This window comes from Salmo trutta, chromosome 3, assembly GCF_901001165.1.
Source record: "Salmo trutta chromosome 3, fSalTru1.1, whole genome shotgun sequence".
Taxonomy (NCBI): Eukaryota; Metazoa; Chordata; class Actinopteri; order Salmoniformes; family Salmonidae; genus Salmo; species Salmo trutta.
Genome location: NC_042959.1, coordinates 314,351 through 335,631, shown reverse-complemented (window position 1 = coordinate 335,631; position 21,281 = coordinate 314,351). Strand labels below are relative to the sequence as shown.

The 21,281-nt window shown below is 42.1% G+C and overlaps 1 protein-coding gene across 1 annotated transcript; it reads left to right on the top strand.

Moving 5' to 3' along the window:
- The first annotated feature begins 4,911 nt into the window (after positions 1–4,911).
- LOC115166108 (integral membrane protein 2A) lies at positions 4,912–20,965 on the top strand. Its single transcript, XM_029719805.1, has 6 exons — positions 4,912–5,100; positions 5,914–6,057; positions 6,166–6,351; positions 8,736–8,846; positions 9,175–9,319; positions 20,422–20,965. Exons 1-6 carry the CDS (start codon positions 5,023–5,025, stop codon positions 20,514–20,516), a joined length of 759 nt encoding a protein of 252 aa, XP_029575665.1. The 5' UTR covers positions 4,912–5,022; the 3' UTR covers positions 20,517–20,965.
- Positions 20,966–21,281: the final 316 nt, after the last annotated feature.

Here is a 21,281-nt window from a genome sequence, read left to right as displayed (position 1 = left end):
CGCCTAATTCCATTGTCCTCTGATGGGCCACTTGGAAAAGGCGATAATGTGTTTCAGCCTGAGGCTGCCTCGTCATCGTTCATGTTTTTCCCGGGCTCTGTGAGCCTAATGGAGCCGTAGGAAATGTCACGTTACAGCTAAGATCCTGACTCTTCAATAAACAGAAGCCAGAACAACAACACCTTGTCAGACAGGCCACTTCCTGCATGAAATGTTCTCAGGTTTTTGCCTGCCATAGGAGTTCTGTTATACTCACAGACACCATTCAAACAGTTTTAGAAACTTTAGGGTGTTTTCTATCCATATATAATAAGTATATGCATATTCTAGTTACTGGGTAGGATTAGTAACCAGATTAAATCGGGTACGTTTTTTATTTGGCCGTGTAAATACTGCCCCCTAGCCCCAACAAGTTAACTAAATCATAGGCCCGCCCCATGAGCACAGACATTGATCTGGCGTTGTGGGAAAGCCCCTTTCAGCTCTTCCGAATATAATTTATCTTGAATTTATCTTGAGACCAAGCTTACCTCAACTACGAGAGGGCTAAGATTTGAGCCCAGACCATGCTTCTCTCAATTACGAGAGGGCTAAGGTTGGAGCCCAGACCTTGCTTCTCTCAATTACGAGAGGTCTAAGGTTTGAGTAGAGACCAGCTTAGCTCGATAACCACGAGAGGGCTAAGGTTTCAGATGATTGTTGAATTCTTAACCATACCACGTGGTTAAACTCTGAGACTATCGAACCGACATAATAAGAACAAATCTTTGATACTAATTACTAGTCTGCAGCTAGGAATTCGGTACCACTGAACGTGAAGACCGACAACCGCCGAAACATCTATTCTATAACAACATTGCTGAATATTACTCTGAACTAACCATTCTAACCACGGCAGAGAGAGAGAGGGAGGACAAACTCTCCAACAGAAACAAACTTTCCAACAGAGATCACGACGACACACTGAGCATAAATATATATATTGATTGCAATTATTCCCGAATGAGTGAGCGTTCATGTGCAAACGATTAGCATTTCAATTGTTATAATTATCAACTTTGTAGCGTCTCTTTATCTTTTGCGCCCTTATCGGTCCCTTTGTCTAACAAGCCGCCATGCCGGTTTAGCCCACTAGGGCACATTCCCCTATCATTTCCTTGTAACCATATCTACTTGCGTCCCACCCTAGTCAACAGCCAGTGGAATCGCGTGGCGCGAAATACAAATACCTCAAAAATGCTATAACTTCAATTTCTCAAAAATATGACTATTTTACCACAATTTTAAAGACAATACTCTCGTTAATCTAACCACATTGTCCGATTTCAAAAAGGCTTTACAGCGAAAGCAAAACATTAGATTATGTCAGGAGAGTACCCTGCCAATAATAATCACACAGCCATTTTCAAAGCAAGCATATATGTCACAAAAACCAAAACCACAGCTAAATGCAGCACTAACCTTTGATGATCTTTATCAGATGACACTCCTAGGACATTATGTTATACAATACATGCATGTTTTGTTCAATCAAGTTCATATTTATATCAAAAACCAGCTTTTTACATTAGCATGTGATGTTCAGAACTAGCATACCCTGCAAAACCTTCCGGTGAATTTACTAAATTACTCATGATAAACGTTCACAAAATACATAACAATTATTTTAAGAATTATAGATACAGAACTCCTTTATGCAATCGCGGTGTCAGATTTTAAAATAGCTTTTCGGCGAAAGCACATTTTGCAATATTCTGAGTAGATAGCTCGGCCATCACGGCTAGCTATTTTGACACCCACCAAGTTTGGGACTCAGAATTACTATTAGAAAAATTGGATTACCTTTGCTGTTCTTTGTCAGAATGCACTCCCAGGACTTCTACTTCAACAATAAATGTTGTTTTGGTTCCAAATAATCCACAGTTATATTCAAATAGCTCCGTTTTGTTCGTGCGTTCAGGTCACTATCCGAAGGGTGACGCGCGAGCGCATTTCGTGACCAAAAAATTCAAAATATTCCATTACCGTACTTCGAAGCATGTCAAACGCTGTTTAAAATACATTTGTATGCGATTTTTCTCGTAAAATAGCGATAATATTCCAACCGGGCAATGTTGTATTCATTCAAAGGCTGAAAGAAAAAAATTGAGAATTCTCGTGGATGCGCCTCTCAGTCTCACTGTCCCCAGGCTGACCACTCACAAATTCTCCTGCTGTTCTTCGCCCAGAGACAGCAGACACCCCATTCCACTTTCTGGCGCCTTCTGAGAGCCAATGGAAGCCTGAAAATGAAAATGTCACGTTACAGCACAGATGCTGTATTTTCGATAGAGATGCAACAGAAGGACAACAAATTGTCAGACAGGGCTTTTCCTGTATGGAATCTTCTCAGGTTTTGGCCTGCCATATGAGTTCTGTTATACTCACAGACACCATTCAAACAGTTTTAGAAACTTTAGAGTGTTTTCTATTCAAATCTACTAATTATATGCATATTCTCGTTTCTGGGCAAGAGTAGTAACCAGTTTAAATTGGGTACGTTTTTTTATCTGGCCGTGCAAATACTGCCCCCTAGCCCCAACAGGTTTTAATGATGCCAAAGACACAGCAGGTCTTAGTGCCAGCATCAGTCTGTGGTGGTAAATAGACAGCTATAAATAATATAGCCAGCTAGTTAACATCAGCATTCTATATCTAGCTACATATTGGACTTCCATCCTCTCAGGTCAGGGGCACAACAATGTATGAATTAGTGGTTGGATCAGAATTGCAGTTATAATTATTGGCCAGTAGGGAGAATTATGTAAAACCACAAGTCCAAATCCCTATCTCCATCCATGGTTAACTTATGAAAGGGACAATTTTACCTAGCTAGCTAGGTACCGGAGAACAATAACACAACGAGATGCAACAATTCAAGTTTTTCTGTCAATGACGTATGCTCTCAATGGGATTTGATAGGAGTGACGCCAAAATCCAAGCTGGCTTCCCTTGGTGCACCTGGGCCACTTACAGTTGAGCTCACTCAGTTTAGCTCAATGCTGATTGACACCTGTTTTATACTTTTTATTTATCAAGGGAGGCCAAATGCTCGCTGGTTTCCCTTGCCTTCAACGCTATGGCGGCAAGGACGTCATACTCATTTGGACCAGATAGCATCAGATAGATGGCCTACAGGTAGAGAGACAGAGGGGGCGCTGTTTCGCTCGCTCTGATGCTTTGTCCTGTGAGATTCTTTTATTTATTTTTTATTTCACCTTTATTTAACCAGGTAGGCCAGTTGAGAACAAGTTCTCATTTACAACTGCGACCTGGCCAAGAAAAGCAAAGCAGTGCGACAAAAACAACAACACAGAGTTACACATGGGATAAAGAAACGTACAGTCAATAACACAATAGAAAAATCTATGTACAGTGTGTGCAAATGTAGTAAGATTAGGGAGTTAAGGCAATAAATAGGCCATAGTGGCGAAATAATTACAATTTAGCATTAACACTGGAGTGATAGGTGTGCAGATGATGATGTGCAAGTAGAGATACTGGGGTGCAAAGGAGCAAAAAAATAACAATATGGGGATGAGGTAGTTGGGTGGGTTATTTACAGATGGGCTGTGTACAGGTACAGAGATCTGTAAGCTGCTCTGACAGCTGATGCTTAAAGTTAGAGAGGGAGATATAAGTCTCCAGCTTCAGTGATTTTTGCAATTCGTTCCAGTCGTTGGCAGCAGAGAATTGGAAGCAAAGGCGGCCAAAGGAGGTGTTAGCTTTGGGGATGACCAGTGAAATATGAATACATGCCACTGTGTGCGAAAACCCAATAACACAGACAATTTGCTGATTCCTGCCAGTGGCGCACTGGCTTCAGTCGTTACAGAGGCAATTTAAAATAGCACTGACCGTAGCTGAATCTTTTATTTCAGCTCATGAAACATGGGATCAACACCTTACATGTTGCGTTTATAATTTTGTTCAGTGTATTTTGTGAAATGTATTATGTAGATGAGGTTGTTTGACAGGGTCAGAGAGGTTGGACAGGAATGGGGAGTGGGTGGTATTTTGGGTGAGGGTGATGGGAGTGGTGAGGTTTGTAGGGAATTGTTTTATTTTGTTCGAAATGAAGGTTTAATTAAGAGAATATAGTGCACTCCAGCACAGTAGGTGGCGCTGTAGGCACCTGTCAGTCGGTTACCATCCACCAATAAAAACTCATAGAAGAAGAACCATGGCTAGTTAAAGCCTACAAAAAGAAGCCATTACTATCGCTCTCTATAGCGCATTGAAGCCACATAAAGTCGGTTAAGATGGTGTCATGGAGGCAATATGCCCAGTTTGAGCTACTCATGGAAGAAGGGACGTTGCAGGCTCGCTCAGTGCTGTATTCTCTCATTGAGTAACTCAAGTTGAAGGCACTGCAGGCTAAATTATCCTTCTGCGTGTGTTTTTTCCCCCCTACATCTGGTGATTGTCTTTTAAACATATTTTTATTTACACGACGAGTGACCAAGAAGAATGCAATTTTTTCAATTGCTATAATAGGGGATCCTGTTTTCTGAGAACAATGCCTGTTGTACCTCGGTCGGCTTTGAACTTCCGTTGATTCAATGAGAGGGGCAGTCGTCCTCCCCTGGATCTGACTCCCTCAATCACACAAAATGAAAAATAACTCATCCACATCTCCTGCTGGTCATTCTATAATAATGTGGTTCGAACTCGGTCCTGCAATCTGACCGTCAAACAGTGAATGCACAATTTACTAAATATATATAATTGAATGGCATTTTCTTCTGACTATCGCTTTATAGTTGCAGTGTAGCCCAGTAGTTCAGGCTCTATCCTCATTATATGCGCCTCCCTTTAATCCCAAAATGACATCTACAAACATGTGACCAGTCCAGAACAAACCGAGATCAAGCTCCCTCTCCGTTAATTTAAAGTGCGTCACGGAATCACGCGGTGCACAGGAGAGATCTAGTGCGCACTATTATACCCGGGGATAAATAATCGTCAAAGTTCTGTCGTATCATGGTGAAGATAGCATTCAACTCTGCTCTGGCGCAGAAAGCCCTGCAAGGGAAGGAGGCTGGGCTGGTCTCGGAGAAGGTACGTTTCTCTGTCTGGACATCAGCGCTGGTCTGATGGCGCTGCAGCGGGACAGAAGAGGCCTTCCCCCGGCTACAGCACCACTCAGAGCCCGGGTAGACTAGACCCACTGGTGCAGTGGTCATAGAAGCTACAATCACATGGCAGAATGAACCAGTATTTGTGTGTTAAAGGTCTCTAGAGCACAGATACTGTGGTTCAATCGCTGCTCCCGAGTGGCGCAGCGGTCTAAAGCACTGCATCTCAGTGCTAGAGGCGTCACTACAGACCCTGGTTTGATTCCGGGCTGTATCACAACCGGCCGTGATTGGGAGGGCGGCGCACAATTGGCCCAGCATCGTTAGGGTTTGGCCAGGGTAGGCTGTCATTGTAAATAGGAATTTGTTCTGACGTGCCTAGTTAAATAAAAGAATAGAAGCATCGATCAGTTTGCTGTGAGATGCGCCATGATTTGGGTCGGCCCATTTTAGAATGTTCACAGCTGTCAGTTATTGGTGAAATTTCCCGTCAGATTGAAACATTGTTGCGCTGGCCTTATTAAATTTTATATATATGTATATATATATATATATATATATATATATATATATATATATATATATATATATATATATATATATATAATATGGCAATGTAACATAATATGTATAACATTATGTTACTGCATTTAACATTGTTGCACAAATTAACATTGTTGCACAAATTGACACCGTTTATTTCTATATGAAACATTGTTGCACTGTACTGATAGAGAATACCCAAATTGATGGGATTACATGTTGCTATAATTTCTGTCTCTGTGTGTGTTTCTAGGATCCTGAGGCAGCTGTGGGTAACCTTAGCAGCAGTAATCAAGGATCTACAGGAAAATGTGTCCTCACTCTACTGGCTCTGTCATTCATCCTGACTGGGGCTATAGTAGGGGCAGCCTGCCTCTACCGATACTACACACCCAAGGTACTGAATCCTTTGGGTGGACTGTGTATTTTTATCATGTTACCCCCTCTCTGGGGACCTTACATTTTGATTGACTGAGTTGCCCCCCCTGCTGTTCTCCCTCTGTAGAGGCTGTACCACGGGGCCATGCAGTTCAGTGAGGTGTCCAGCGGGGCGGCGGTAGAGAGACAGCCCTACTATCTGCCCCGCGTCGAGGAGGAAGTAGAGATCTCTGACAACATGGCCACCATCAAGGTCCCACCCCCTCGCTTTGCCCAGGGAGACCCCGCATATATCCTGCACGACTTCCAAAAGGTACACTCACGGATTCCTGATTCATTTAGGATCTTAGACAAATCTGACGGAGTTTCCGAAACCTCCAGATGCATATTTTATGTATCACAGTTTTGATAGAAATATTCTTTAATGTCACAGAGGACTAGAGTTAGTTAGTTAGTATCCATCATTAACAGTAATGTCACAGAGGACTAGAGTTAGTTAGTATCCATTATTAACAGTAATGTTACAGAGGACTAGAGTTAGTTGGTTAGTTAGTTAGTTAGTTAGTTAGTTATCCATCATTAACAGTAATGTCACAGGGGACTAGAGTTAGTTAGTTAGTATCCATCATTAACAGTAATGTTACAGAGGACTAGAGTTGGTTAGTTAGTTAGTATCCATCATTAACAGTAATGTTACAGAGGACTAGAGTTAGTTAGTTAGTTATCCATCATTAACAGTAATGTTACAGAGGACTAGAGTTAGTTAGTTAGTATCCATCATTAACAGTAATGTTACAGAGGACTAGAGTTAGTTAGTTAGTATCCATTATTAACAGTAATGTTACAGAGGACTAGAGTTAGTTAGTTAGTATCCATTATTAACAGTAAGTTACAGAGGACTAGAGTTGGTTAGTTAGTTAGTTAGTTATCCATCATTAACAGTAATGTTACAGAGGACTAGAGTTAGTTGGTTAGTTAGTTAGTTAGTATCCATCATTAACAGTAATGTTACAGAGGACTAGAGTTAGTTAGTTAGTTAGTTAGTTATCCATCATTAACAGTAATGTTACAGAGGACTAGAGTTAGTTGGTTAGTATCCATTATTAACAGTAATGTTACAGAGGACTAGAGTTAGTTAGTTAGTTAGTTATCCATCATTAACAGTAATGTTACAGAGGACTAGAGTTAGTTGGTTAGTTAGTATCCATCATTAACAGTAATGTTACAGAGGACTAGAGTTGGTTAGTTAGTTATCCATCATTAACAGTAATGTCACAGAGGACTAGAGTTAGTTGGTTAGTTAGTTAGTTAGTTATCCATCATTAACAGTAATGTTACAGCGGACTAGAGTTAGTTAGTTAGTTATCCATCATTAACAGTAATGTTACAGAGGACTAGAGTTAGTTAGTATCCATCATTAACAGTAATGTTACAGAGGACTAGAGTTAGTTAGTCAGTTAGTTAGTTATCCATCATTAACAGTAATGTTACAGAGGACTAGAGTTAGTTGGTTAGTTAGTTAGTTAGTTAGTATCCATCATTAACAGTAATGTCACAGGGGACTAGAGTTAGTTAGTTAGTATCCATTATTAACAGTAATGTTACAGAGGACTGGAGTTAGTTAGTTAGTTAGTATCCATTATTAACAGTAAGTTACAGAGGACTAGAGTTGGTTAGTTAGTTAGTTAGTTATCCATCATTAACAGTAAAGTTACAGAGGACTAGAGTTAGTTAGTTAGTTAGTTAGTATCCATCATTAACAGTAATGTTACAGAGGACTAGAGTTAGTTAGTTAGTTAGTATCCATCATTAACAGTAATGTTACAGAGGACTAGAGTTAGTTGGTTAGTTGGTTAGTTGGTTAGTTAGTATCCATCATTAACAGTAATGTTACAGAGGACTAGAGTTAGTCAGTTAGTTAGTCAGTCAGTCAGTCAGTTAGTTAGTTAGTTAGTATCCATCATTAACAGTAATGTTACAGAGGACTAGAGTTAGTTAGTTAGTCAGTCAGTCAGGCAGTTAGTTAGTTAGTATCCATCATTAACAGTAATGTTACAGAGGACTAGAGTTAGTTAGTTAGTCAGTTAGTCAGTCAGTCAGTTAGTTAGTTAGTTATCCATCTTTAACAGTAATGTTACAGAGGACTACATAACATCATGTTTCAGTTAAAATCCATTGTTAACAGTTTTTAGAGTGTTGAACATGGGATCCTTTGTTCCGGACAAGGCCATTTCCAGGCATAGAGCCAACATGGAATTTAATTATATTGGAATTATTTAGAAAATTCCCAAAACAAATATTTTCCCCTAAATGTACATTTTAAGCTCAAATAATGCAGCAGCAAAAAAAAAAAAAATCAACAATTAAAATAAAGGTTCCCTGCTGGACAATGATTGTCCTGACTTGAGGCTAAGAGAGAACTTTGCAGTTTTAAAGGTAATTTCCTATAATAAAAAATCATTGCTTATGACGTGATTATATTCTATCAAGGGGGCTCAACCTCCGGGGTGACAGAAACCTAAAACGGGAGCTGCGAGTGTGTGTGCTACACTAGTGACAGACACACGGACACACAGACATTCAGCCTAAATACAACTACACAAACAATCCATTATATGACAACTGGCTGTTATATTGTTGTAATGGATGATGGCAGATATAAGTGAGAGTTTTCTGACATATTTCTGGTGTGTGTAGAAGCTGACGGCATATCTGGACCTGACTCTGAGGACTTGTTTTGTGATTCCCCTGAACACTTCAGTGGTTCTGCCTCCTCAAGACCTCATGGACCTCTTCATGCAGTTAATGGTGAGAACAGACGTTTAGCTCAGCAGGCTAACACAGTCTCATGGTGAGAACAGACGTTTAGCTCAGCAGGCTAACACAGTCTCATGGTGAGAACAGACGTTTAGCTCAGCAGGCTAATGCAGTCTCATGGTGAGAACAGACGTTTAGCTCAGCAGGCTAACACAGTCTCATGGTGAGAACAGACGTTTAGCTCAGCAGGCTAACACAGTCTCGTGGTGAGAACAGACCTGAGACTGTGAGTAGAGGGGCGGAGGGGTAGAGAACATATTGTTGTTGATTAGTTGTCTGCTAAAGTATCAGATGAATGATTCTCTGTGTGTGTGTGTAGTCGGGGTCGTTCCGTAGCTACCTGGTACAGGAGGACCTGGTCGTGACGGAGCGTGTTGATGATGTAACAGAGATGGGCTTCTATATCCGCCGGCTGTGTGAGGGCAAGGACACATACAGGATGCAGCGCCGCAGTGACCTAACAGGTGGGTTTGTGTCTGTTACAGGATTTAACAAATGGATTTGTGTCTGTTACGGGTGTGTGTTGAAAGCTTGTGTGTGTGTAGGGCTGTCCCCGACAACAACAAAAAATATTGGTTGACCGAGAGTCGTCTGTTCTTTTGGCCAATTGATTGGTCGACATTTTAAAACGTGTGTTTTTCCATATACAGTATAGACTCGTCCTATGTGTTTTAGTCAAGTACAGTATATCAATCAAATGTATTTCCGTTCACCTTCACCCAGCCTAAAACCCCAAACAGCAAGCAAGGCAGGTGTAGAAGCATGGTGGCTAGGAATAACTCCCTAGAAAGGCCAAAACCTAGGAAGAAACCTAGAGAGGAACCAGGCTCTGAGTGGTGGCCTGTCCTCTTCTGGCTGTGCCAGCTGGAGATTATAACAGAACATGGCCAAGATGTTCAAAAGTTTATAGATGACCTGCAGGGTCAGATAATAATAATCACAGTGGTTGTAGAGGGTGCAACAGGTCAGCACCTCAGGAGTAAATGTCAGTTGGCTTTTCACAGCCGAGCATTCAGAGTTAGAGACAGCAGGTGCGGTATAGAAAGTCGAAAACCACAGCAGGTCCGGGACAAGGTAGCACTTCCAGTGAACAGGTCAGGGTTCCATAGCCACAGGCAGAACAGTTGAAACTGGAGCAGCAGCATGACCAGGTGGACTGGGGACAGCAAGGAGTCATCAGGCCAGGTAGTCCTGAGGTATGGTCCTGAGCTCAGGTCCCCCTAGCTATCCCAACCCTGCCAACAGCTCCGCACCCCCCAGCTACTTGCCCAAGCCTCTCCAGCTTCTCCTTCACCCAAATCCAGATAGCAGATGTTCTGAAAGGGCTGCAAAACCTGGACCCGTACAAATCAGCTGGGCTAGACCATCTGGACCCTCTCTTTCTAAAATTCTCCGCCGCCATTGTTGCAACCCCTATTACTAGTCTGTTCAACCTCTCTTTCGTATCGTCCGAGATTCCTAAAGATTGGAAAGCTGCCGCGGTCATCCCACTCTTCAAAGGGGGTGACACTCTAGATCCAAACTGCTACAGACCTATATCTATCCTGCCCTGCCTTTCTAAAGTCTTCGAAAGCCAAGTTAACAAACAGATCACTGACCATTTCGAATCCCACCGTGCCTTCTCCGCTGTGCAATCCGGTTTCCGAGCTGGTCATGGGTGCACCTTAGCCACGCTCAAGGTCCTAAACAATATCATAACCGCCATCGATAAGAGACATTACTGTGCAACCGTCTTCATCAACCTGGCCAAGGCTTTCGACTCTGTCAATCACCGTATTCTTATCGGCAGTCTCCACAGCCTTGGTTTCTCAAATGACTGCCTTGCCTGGTTCACCAACTACTTCTCAGAGTTCAGTGTGTCAAATCTGAGGGCCTGTTTTCTGGACCTCTGCAGTCTCTATGGGGGTACCACATTGTTCAATACTCGGGCCAACTCTTTTCTCTGTATATATCAACGATGTCGCTCTTGCTGCGGGTGATTTCTTGATCTACCTCTACGCAGATGACACCATTCTGTATACATCTGGCCCTTCTTTGGACACTGTGTTAACAAACCTCCAAACAAGCTTCAATGTCATACAACACTCCTTCTGTGGCCTCCAACTGCTCTTAAATGCTAGAAAAACTAAATGCATGCTCTTCACCTGATCGCTGCCTGCACCCCCCTGCCCGACTAGCATCATTACTCTGGACGGTTCTGACTTAGAATATGTGGACAACTACAAATACCTTGGTGTCTGGCTAGACTGTAAACTCTCCTTCCAGACTCATATTAAGCATCTCCAATCCAAAATTAAATCTAGAATCGGCTTCCTATATCACAACAAAGCATCCTTCACTCACGCTGCCAAATACACCCTCGTAAAACTGACTTCGGCGATGTCATTTACAAAATAGCCTCGCAACACTCTACTCAGCAAACTGGATGCAGTCTATCACAGTGCCATCCGTTTTGTCACCAAAGCCCCATATACCACCCACCACTGCAACCTGTATGCTCTCGTCGGCTGGCCCTCGCTACATATTCGTTGCCAGACCCACTGGCTCCAGGTCATCTCTGCTAGGTAAAGCTCCGCCTTATCTCAGCTCACTGGTCACCATAACACCCACCTGTAGCACGCGCTCCAGCAGGTATATCTCACTGGTCGTCCCCAAAGCCAACACCTACTTTGGCCGCCTTTCCTTCCAGTTCTCTGCTACCAATGACTGGAACGAATTGCAAAAATCACCGAAGCTGGAGACTCATATCTCCCTCACTAGCTTTAAGTACCAGCTGTCAGAGCAGCTCACAGATCACTGCAGCTGTACATAGCCCATCTGTAAACAGCCCATCTACCTACCTCATCCCCATATTGTTTTTAATGTACTTTTTTTGCTCTTTTGCACACCAGTAGTTCTACTTGTACATCATCATCTGCACATCTATCACTCCAGTGTTAATTTGCTAAATTGTAATTACTTCGCTACTATGTCCTAGTTATTGCCTTAATTCCTCACACCATGTGCACACTCTGTATATAGATTTTTCTATTGTGTTATTGACTGTACTTTTGTTTATTTCATGTGTAACTCTGTGTTGTTGTTTGTGGCATAATGCTTTGTTTTATCGTTGCCAGGTCGCAGTTGTAAATGAGAACTTGTTCTCAACTGGCCTACCTGGTTAAATAAAGGTGAAATAAAAAAATAAAATAAAAAATGTACGACAGGACCAAATCAGAAAGATAAGTAGGAGCAAGCCCATGTAATGTTTTGTAGGTTAGCAGTAAAATCTTGAAATCAGCCCTTGCCTTAACAGGAAGCCAGTGTAGGGAGGCTAGCACTGGAGTAATACAATCACATTTTTTGGTTCTAGTCAGGATTCTAGCAGCCGTGTTTAGCACTAACTCAAGTTTATTTAGTGCTTTATCCGGGTAGCCGGAAAGTAGAGCATTGCAGTAGTCTAACCTAGAAGTAACAAAAGCATGGAATTAATATTTCTACATCATTTTTGGGCAGAACGTTTGTGGTTTTTGCAATGTTACGAAGATGGAAAAAAGCTGTCCTTGAACTATTCTTGATATGTTCGTCAAAAGAGAGATCAGGGTCCTGAGTAACACAGAGGTCCTTCACAGTTTTATCTGAGACGACTGTACAACCATCCAGATTAATTGTCAGATTCAACAGAAGATCTCTTTGTTTGTTGGGACCTAGAACAAGCATCTCTGTTTTGTCCGAGTTTAAAAGTAAAACATTTGCCGCCATCCACTTCTTTATGTCTGAAACACAGGCTTCCAGGGAGGGTGATTTTTGGGCTTCACCATGTTTCATCGAAATGTACAGCTGTGTGTCATCCGCATAGCAGTGAGGTAAAATATATAGTGAAAACGGAACCTTACAGTTGATTTGTCAGAGGACAAACCATCCACAGAGACAATCTGATATCTTTCTGACAGATAAGATCTAAACCAGGCCAGAACTTGTCCATGTAGACCAATTTGTCTTTCCAATCTCTCCAAAAGAATGTGGTGATCGATGGTATCAAAAGCAGCACTAAGATCTAGGAGCACGAAGACAGATGCAGAGCCTCCGTCTGATGTCATTTAAAGGTCATTTACCACCTTCACAAGTGCAGTCTGTGTTATGAAAGGGTCTAAAACCAGACTGAAGCGTTTCGTATACATTGTTTTGTCTTCAGGAAGGCCGTGAGTTGCTGCGCAACAGCTTTTTCTACAATTTTTGAGAGGAATGGAAGATTCGATATTGGTAGATTTAGGTTATTTTATATTTTCTGGGTCAAGGTTTAGCTTTTTCAAGAGAGGCTTTATTACTACCACTTTTAGTGAGTTTGGTTCACATCCAGAGGATAGGGAGCCGTTTATTATGTTCAACATAGGAGGGCCATGCACAGGAAGCAGCTCTTTCAGTAGTTTAGTTGGAATAGGGTCCAGTATGTAGCTTGAAGGTTTAGAGGCCAAGACTATTTTCATCAGTATAGACTCGTCCTATGTGTTTTAGTCAAGTAAAGTATTACAAAAATAAATATGACAGCGAGCTACTACTGCAGCGACCACCACAGAACATCAGCACGCTGTCCGTGTTGTTTAAGCTGCAGCATAATTACAGCCATTTCTGACTGAAAATGTCTGTTACCGAAATCCCTCATTTGTTTAGGGGAAAAACATTCCCTCAACCCTTGCTCCCGAGTGGTGCTGGGGTCTAAGGCACTACATCTCAGTGCAAGAGGCGTCACTACAGTCCCTGGTTCGAATCCAGGCTGTATCACATCCGGCCGTGATTGGGAGTCCCATAGGATGGCGCACAATTGGCCCAGCTTTGTCTGGGTTTGTCCGGGGTAGGCCGTCATTGGAAATAATAATTTGTTCTTAACTGACGTCCGTAGTTAAATAAAATAAATGTTACAAAAAAAGTTAAAATACATTTACGTGAAACATCGCATGCATGACGGTGTGACCAATAGGGCCTGACCTATATCATAATCACATCAATAAATTGGTTATAACAAACACATGACAGAAATGGATGCAGAGCATGTGACAATCTCGAAACAGGGGAATGTTTACTTAAGAGGTAAAAGGGAAGTCAGATGTGTGGAATAAATGTGACTAGTTGTGGAAATTAATGGAGATCAAGAAAAAGAAGGTAAGGAGCAAAGCACTGCGTGTATATTATGTGTGTCAAACAGGTGCTGGATAAATTACAAAATCATTTCTCTGACCGTTTGGCACAATGTAAACGACACTAAATCAATTATCAGCGGACCAGAGAGTCTGTCACGTTATGTATTTTTTGTAAAGCCTTTTTTCCAGCAAAGACTGAAATCAGTCACATTCATTCTTGAATGCAATTTACGAAATGGAATGGTTTATTTCTTGTTTATGCTAATTATTTATTTTATTTAACTAAAATGCTTGATTCCCTTTCAAATCATGAATGACTCATATTCTGTGGGATGACATGAACAAATGAATGATCGATTGATACAGGCTTAATGGTATTAAGACTAAAAAGAATGTGCTCTGAGGCCTACAGCTAGATGGAGGTTATACAAGGCTGCTATACCTAGTCTACTAATGATAATGACATGGTGGTTCTATACCTGGTCTACTAATGATAATGACATGGTGGTTCTATACCTGGTCTACTAATGATAATGACATGGTGGTTCTATACCTAGTCTACTAATGATAATGACATGGTGGTTCTATACCTAGTCTACTAATGATAATGACATGGTGGTTCTATACCTAGTCTACTAATGATAATGACATGGTGGTTCTATACCTAGTCTACTAATGATAATGACATGGTGGCTCTATACTAAGTCTACTAATGATAATGACATGGTGGTTATATACCTAGTCTACTAATGATTATGACATGGTGGTTCTATACCTAGTCTACTAATGATAATGACATGGTGGTTCTATACCTAGTCTACTAATGACATGGTGGTTCTATACCTAGTCTACTAATGATAATGACATGGTGGTTCTATACCTAGTCTACTAATGATAATGACATGGTGGTTCTATACCTAGTCTACTAATGACATGGTGGTTCTATACCTAGTCTACTAATGATAATGACATGGTGGTTCTATACTAAGTCTACTAATGATAATGACATGGTGGTTCTATACCTAGTCTACTAATGATAATGACATGGTGGTTCTATACCTAGTCTACTAATGATAATGACATGGTGGTTCTATACCTAGTCTACTAATGATAATGACATGGTGGTTCTATACCTAGTCTACTAATGATAATGACATGGTGGTTCTATACCTAGTCTACTAATGATAATGACATGGTGGTTCTATACTAAGTCTACTAATGATAATGACATGGTGGTTCTATACCTAGTCTACTAATGATAATGACATGGTGGTTCTATACCTAGTCTACTAATGATAATGACATGGTGGTTCTATACCTAGTCTACTAATGATAATGACATGGTGGTTCTGTACCTAGTCTACTAATGATAATGGCATGGTGGTTCTGTACCTGGTCTACTAATGATAATGGCATGGTGGTTCTATACTAAGTCTACTAATGATAATGACATGGTGGTTCTATACCTAGTCTACTAATGATAATGACATGGTGGTTCTATACCTAGTCTACTAATGATAATGACATGGTGGTTCTATACTAAGTCTACTAATGATAATGACATGGTGGTTCTATACCTAGTCTACTAATGATAATGACATGGTGGTTCTATACTAAGTCTACTAATGATAATGACATGGTGGTTCTATACTAAGTCTACTAATGATAATGACATGGTGGTTCTATACTAAGTCTACTAATGATAATGACATGATTCATTATTATAAGGGGATCACTTTTTTGTTGTTGATTATAAATATAATTTTTCTGACAATTTGGAACAGTGTAAAGAACACTAAATAAATGGTGATACCAGAGGCTGTCCTAATGAAAAGAACTGTGAAGCCTTTATTATGGCATAGCAAAGATAAACAATTTCACAAATGTGTCAGTTTTTAATCAGCCATGTTGCGTGAGGCTCGGCGCTCAGGGAATCAGCTGTTAAACACAAACACCCAACAGTTTTTAATCAGCCATGTTGCGTGAGGCTCAGGGAATCAGCTGTTAAACACTGAAACACGCAACAGAAGAGGATCTGTCTTATTTCTGTAGATACAGTATGTACTATATGGTATGTATGTACTGTAGATGCAGTATGTACTGGGCATTCTGAAAGTATTCAGACCCCTTGACTTTTTCAATATTTAGTTACGTCACAGCCTTATTCTAGAATTGATATTTAACTTTTATGTTAATCAATCTAAACACAATACCCCATAATGAAAAAGCAAAAACAGGTTTTTAGACATTTTTTGCAATTGTATTAAAAATAAAAAAACAGAAATACCTTAATATGTTCATAGTGTACAAGACACCTGTCTAATTCGTGCCCGTCTGAGTGGACTGATCCATTGCGGAGGCCCGTCTGAGTGGACTGATCCATTGCGGAGGCCCGTCTGAGTGGACTGATCCATTGCGGAGGCCCGTCTGAGTGGACTGATCCATTGCGGAGGCCGTGGGGATGGCACAGTCCATGACTCTAAGACGTGCTACTGAAATTGTACATGATTAAGGACAATGGTGCAACACTAATAAATATATGATCTTATAACAGGCGCTTTCTGTGGTTCTGAAACATCAGTGCGCTGTCTAATTTGCACCTTTTGCTAGACCATATTGCTGTGTGCATAATAGCAAAGTTAACCAGCATATTGCTGTTGAGAACAATGCACCGGCGGCAGCAGCTCGAGTGAGGAGATGAGAAAACAGCCCTTTTGTTAATGTCAGAGAAGTGAGGAGATGAGAAAACAGCCCTTGTCTTAATGTCAGAGAAGTGAGGAGATGAGGAAACAGCCCTTGTCTTAATGTCAGAGAAGTGAGGAGATGAGGAAACAGCCCTTGTCTTAATGTCAGAGGAGTGAGGAGATGAGGAAACAGCCCTTGTCTTAATGTCAGAGAAGTGAGGAGATGAGGAAACAGCCCTTGTCTTAATGTCAGAGAAGTGAGGAGATGAGGAAACAGCCCTTGTCTTAATGTCAGAGAAGTGAGGAGATGAGGAAACAGCCCTTGTCTTAATTGTCAAAGAGAAGTGAGGAGAGAGGAAACCAACATAATTAGGTCTATAATCAACAGCCTAACTGTTAAATGTGCCTGGTGTTATACATCATCCATATACACTGGATTCAGAAAGGATTCAGACCCCTTGACCTTTTCCACATTTTGTTACATTACATCCTTTTTCTAAAATGTATTAAATATTTTTTTCCCTCATCAATCTACACATAATACCCCATAATGACAAAGTGAAAACAGTTTTTTTAGAATTAAACTAATATCACATTTCCATAAGTATTCAGACCGTTTACTCAGTAATATGTTGAAGCACCTTTGGCAGCGATTACAGCCTCGAGTCTTCTTGGGTATGACGCTACAAGCTTGGCACACCTGTATTTGGTGAGGTTCTCCCATTCTTCTCTGTAGATCCTCTCAAGCTCTGTCAGGTAGGATGGGGAGCTTCGTTGCACAGGTATTTTTAGGTCTCTCCTGAGGTGTTCGATCGGGTTCAAGTCCGGGCTCTGGCTGGGCCACTCAAGGATATTCAGAGACTTGTCCCGAAGCCACTCCTGCATTGTCTTGACTGTGTGCTTAGGGTTATTGTCCTATTGGAAGGTGAACCTTAGCCCCAGTCTGATGACCTGAGCACTCTGGAGCAGGTATTCACCAAGGATCAAATCAAATTTATTTATATAGCCCTTCTTACATCAGCTGATATATCAAAGTGCTGTACAGAAACCCAGCCTAAAACCCCAAACAGCAAGCAATGCAGGTGTAGAAGCACGGTGGCTAGGAAAAACTCCCTAGAAAGGCCAAAACCTAGGAAGAAACCTAGAGAGGAACCAGGCTATGAGGGGTGGCCAGTCCTCTTCTGGCTGTGCCGGGTGGAGATTATAACAGGACATGGCCAAGATGTTCAAATGTTCATAAATGACCAGCATTGTCAAATAATAGTAATCATAGTGAACAGGTCAGGGTTCCATAGCCGCAGGCAGAACAGTTGAAACTGGAGCAGCAGCACGGCCAGGTGGACTGGGGACAACAAGGGGTCATCATGCCAGGTAGTCCTGAGGCATGGTCCTATGGCTCAGGTCCTCCGAGAGAGAGAGAAAGAAAGAAAGAAAGAAAGAGAGAATTAGAGAGAGCATACTTAAATTCACACAGGACACTGGATAAGACAGGAGAAATACTCCAGATTAAACAGACTGACCCTAGCCCCCCAACACATAAATTACTGCAGCATAAATACTGGAGGCTGAGACAGGAGGGGTCAGGAGACACTGTGGCCCCATCCGATGATACCCCCGGACAGGGCCAAACAGGCAGGATATAACCCCACCCACTTTGCCAAAGCACAGCCCCCACACCACTAGAGGGATACCTTCAACCACCAATTTACCATCCTGAGACGAGGCCGAGTATAGCCCACAAAGATCTCCGCCACGGCACAACCCAAGGGGGTGTCGCCAACCCAGACAGGAAGACCACGTCAGTGACTCAACCCACTCAAGTGACACACCCCTCCTAGGGACGGCATGGAGGAACGGGAGAACACCCGCACACGTGGAGTGAGGGAGAGAGAGGTGTAGAGGGCAATTTTGGGGCTTCACCATGTTTCTTTGAAATGTACAGCTGTGTGTCGTCCGCATAGCAGTGAAAGTTAACATTATGTTTTCGAATGACATCCCCAAGAGGTAAAATATATAGTGGAAACAATAGTGGTCCTAAAACGGAATCTTGAGTAACAACGAAATTTACAGTTGATTTGTCAGAGGACAAACCATTCACAGAGACAAACTGATATCTTTCCGACAGATAAGATCTAAACCAGGCCAGAACTTGTCCGTGTAGACCAATTTGGGTTTCCAATCTCTCCAAAAGAATGTGGTGATCGATGGTATCAAAAGCAGCACTAAGATCTAGGAGCACGAAGACAGATGCAGAGCCTCAGTCTGACGCCATTAAAAGGTCATTTACCACCTTCACAAGTGCAAACTCAGTACTAGGATGGGGTCTAAAACCAGACTGAAGCATTTCGTATACATTGTTTGTCTTCAGGAAGGCAGTGAGTTGCTGCACAACAGCTTTTTCAAAAAATGTTGAGAGGAATGGGAGATTCGACATAGGCCGATAGTTTTTTATATTTTCTGGGTCAAGGTTTGGCTTTTTCAAGAGAGGTTTATTACTGCTACTTTTAGTGAGTTTGGTACACATCCGGTGGATAGAGAGCCGTTTATTATGTTCAACATAGGAGGGCCAAGCGCAGGAAGCAGCTCTTTCAGTAGTTTAGTTGGAATAGGGTCCAGTATGCAGCTTGAAGGTTTAGAGGCCATGATTATTTTCATCATTGTGTAAAGAGATATAGTACTAAAAAACGTCAATGTCTCCCTTGATTCTACTTTGATCTTTACTTTGCTCCATTCATCTTTCCCTCGATCCTGACTAGTCTCCCAGTCCCTGCCATTGAGAAACATCCCCACAGTATAATGCTGCCACCACCATGCTTCACTGTAGGGATGGTGCCAGGTTTCGTCCAGACATGATGCTGCCACCACCATGCTTCACTGTAGGGATGGTGCCAGGTTTCCTCCAGACATGATGCTGCCACCACCATGCTTCACTGTAGGGATGGTGCCAGGTTTCTTCCAGATGTGACTCTTAGCATTCAGGCCAAAGAGGTTCATCTTGGTTTCCTCAGACCAGAGAATCTTGTTTCTCATGGTCTGAGTCCTTTTTGTGCCTTTTGGCAAATTCCAAATTAAATGTCATGCCTTTTACTGAGGGGTGGCTTCTGTTTGGACACCTTCACACTCTTCCATAAAGGCCTGATTGGTGGAGTGCTGCAGAGATGTTTGTCCGTCTGGAAGGTTCTCCCATCTCCACAGGTTTTTGCTCTCGACGTACGGTCAACTGTGGGACCTTATATAGACAGGTGTGTGCCTTTCCAAATCATGTTCAATCAATTGAATTTATCACAGGTGGACTCCAATCAAGTTGTAGAAACATGATGATTAATGGAAACAGGATGCACCTGAGCTCAATTTTGAGTCCCATAGCAAAGGGTCTGAATACTTATGTGTAAAAGGCTTGTGTGTGTATAGATTGTTGTTGTACTTGGACCTGTTCTTGTTGGGTCTAATCTCTCGCTATATCCTCTCTCTTGCTCTCTCCTCTCTATTCTCTCCCTCTCTATTCTCGTGCTCTATTCTCTCTTCTCTTTCTCTCTAACTCTCTATTCTCTTTCTCTCTCTGTTTTCTCTCCCGCTCTCTATTCTCTATTCTCTCTCCCTCTCTATTCTCTTTCCCGCTCTATTCTCTTTCCCGCTCTATTCTCTCTCCCCCTCTCTATTCTCTCTCTCTCTCCCTCTATTCTCTCTCCCGCTCTCTATTCTCTCTCCCTCTCTATTCTCTCCCACTCTCTCTATTCTCTATTTCCTCTCTCTGTCTCTCTCTAGGAGGAGGGATTCATAAGCGTTCGGTAGAGGAGTGTTTCACCATCCGTCACTTTGAGAACACCTTCGTCACCGAGACCAAGATCTGCAAGGCCTAATGGGAGAACACCCGCACACGTGGAGTGAGGGAGAGAGAGGTGTAGAGGGAAAGATGTAGGGCACATAAAGAGAGAGGGAGACAGATGGGTATAAGGAGGGAGTGAATGTAGTAGTAAAGATTAATTTTATATGAAACCCTAAATGTAATGTTTCCCTGCTACATCCCACCGTAGACTTACAGTTATCTGTTTTGTTTCTATGATTAACCCTAACCCCTCCACTCTGTCATCATTAACCTCTACCCTCTGACCCCTGTCTACAGAGCCACACCCATCCTCAGCTAGTCCATTACCTGGTTGTGCTAGCTGACCTCTTCTGGCCTGTTGTCTGTTAGGCTGCATTCACACAGGGAGACCAATTCTGATCTATTTTCACTAATCAGATCTGGAAAAGATCTGATGTCAAAAGACCTGATGTGATTTGTTAAAAGACAAATTAGTTGAAAAAATATCAGAATTGGGCTGCTTGTGCGAACACAGCCTTAGAGGTCTGACGCTGTTTCTCCATTTCCTGATGCCACCTAGTGGTTACCATGTATACAACAACATGTTAAATGTAACATGTCTGAACCATGTCCAGTAGGGCTCTAGTCTGACCTAGAGCCCTCTGCCTCCTAGCGACAAGGCCCGGCCCCCTCTGCCTCCTAGCGAAAAGGCCCGGCCCCCTCTGCCTCCTAGCGACAAGGCCCGGCCCAAACCCCAAGCCTGGGACATGGAGGTCTACCCTGACAGACCCTAACCCCGACAGACTCGACCCTAACCCCG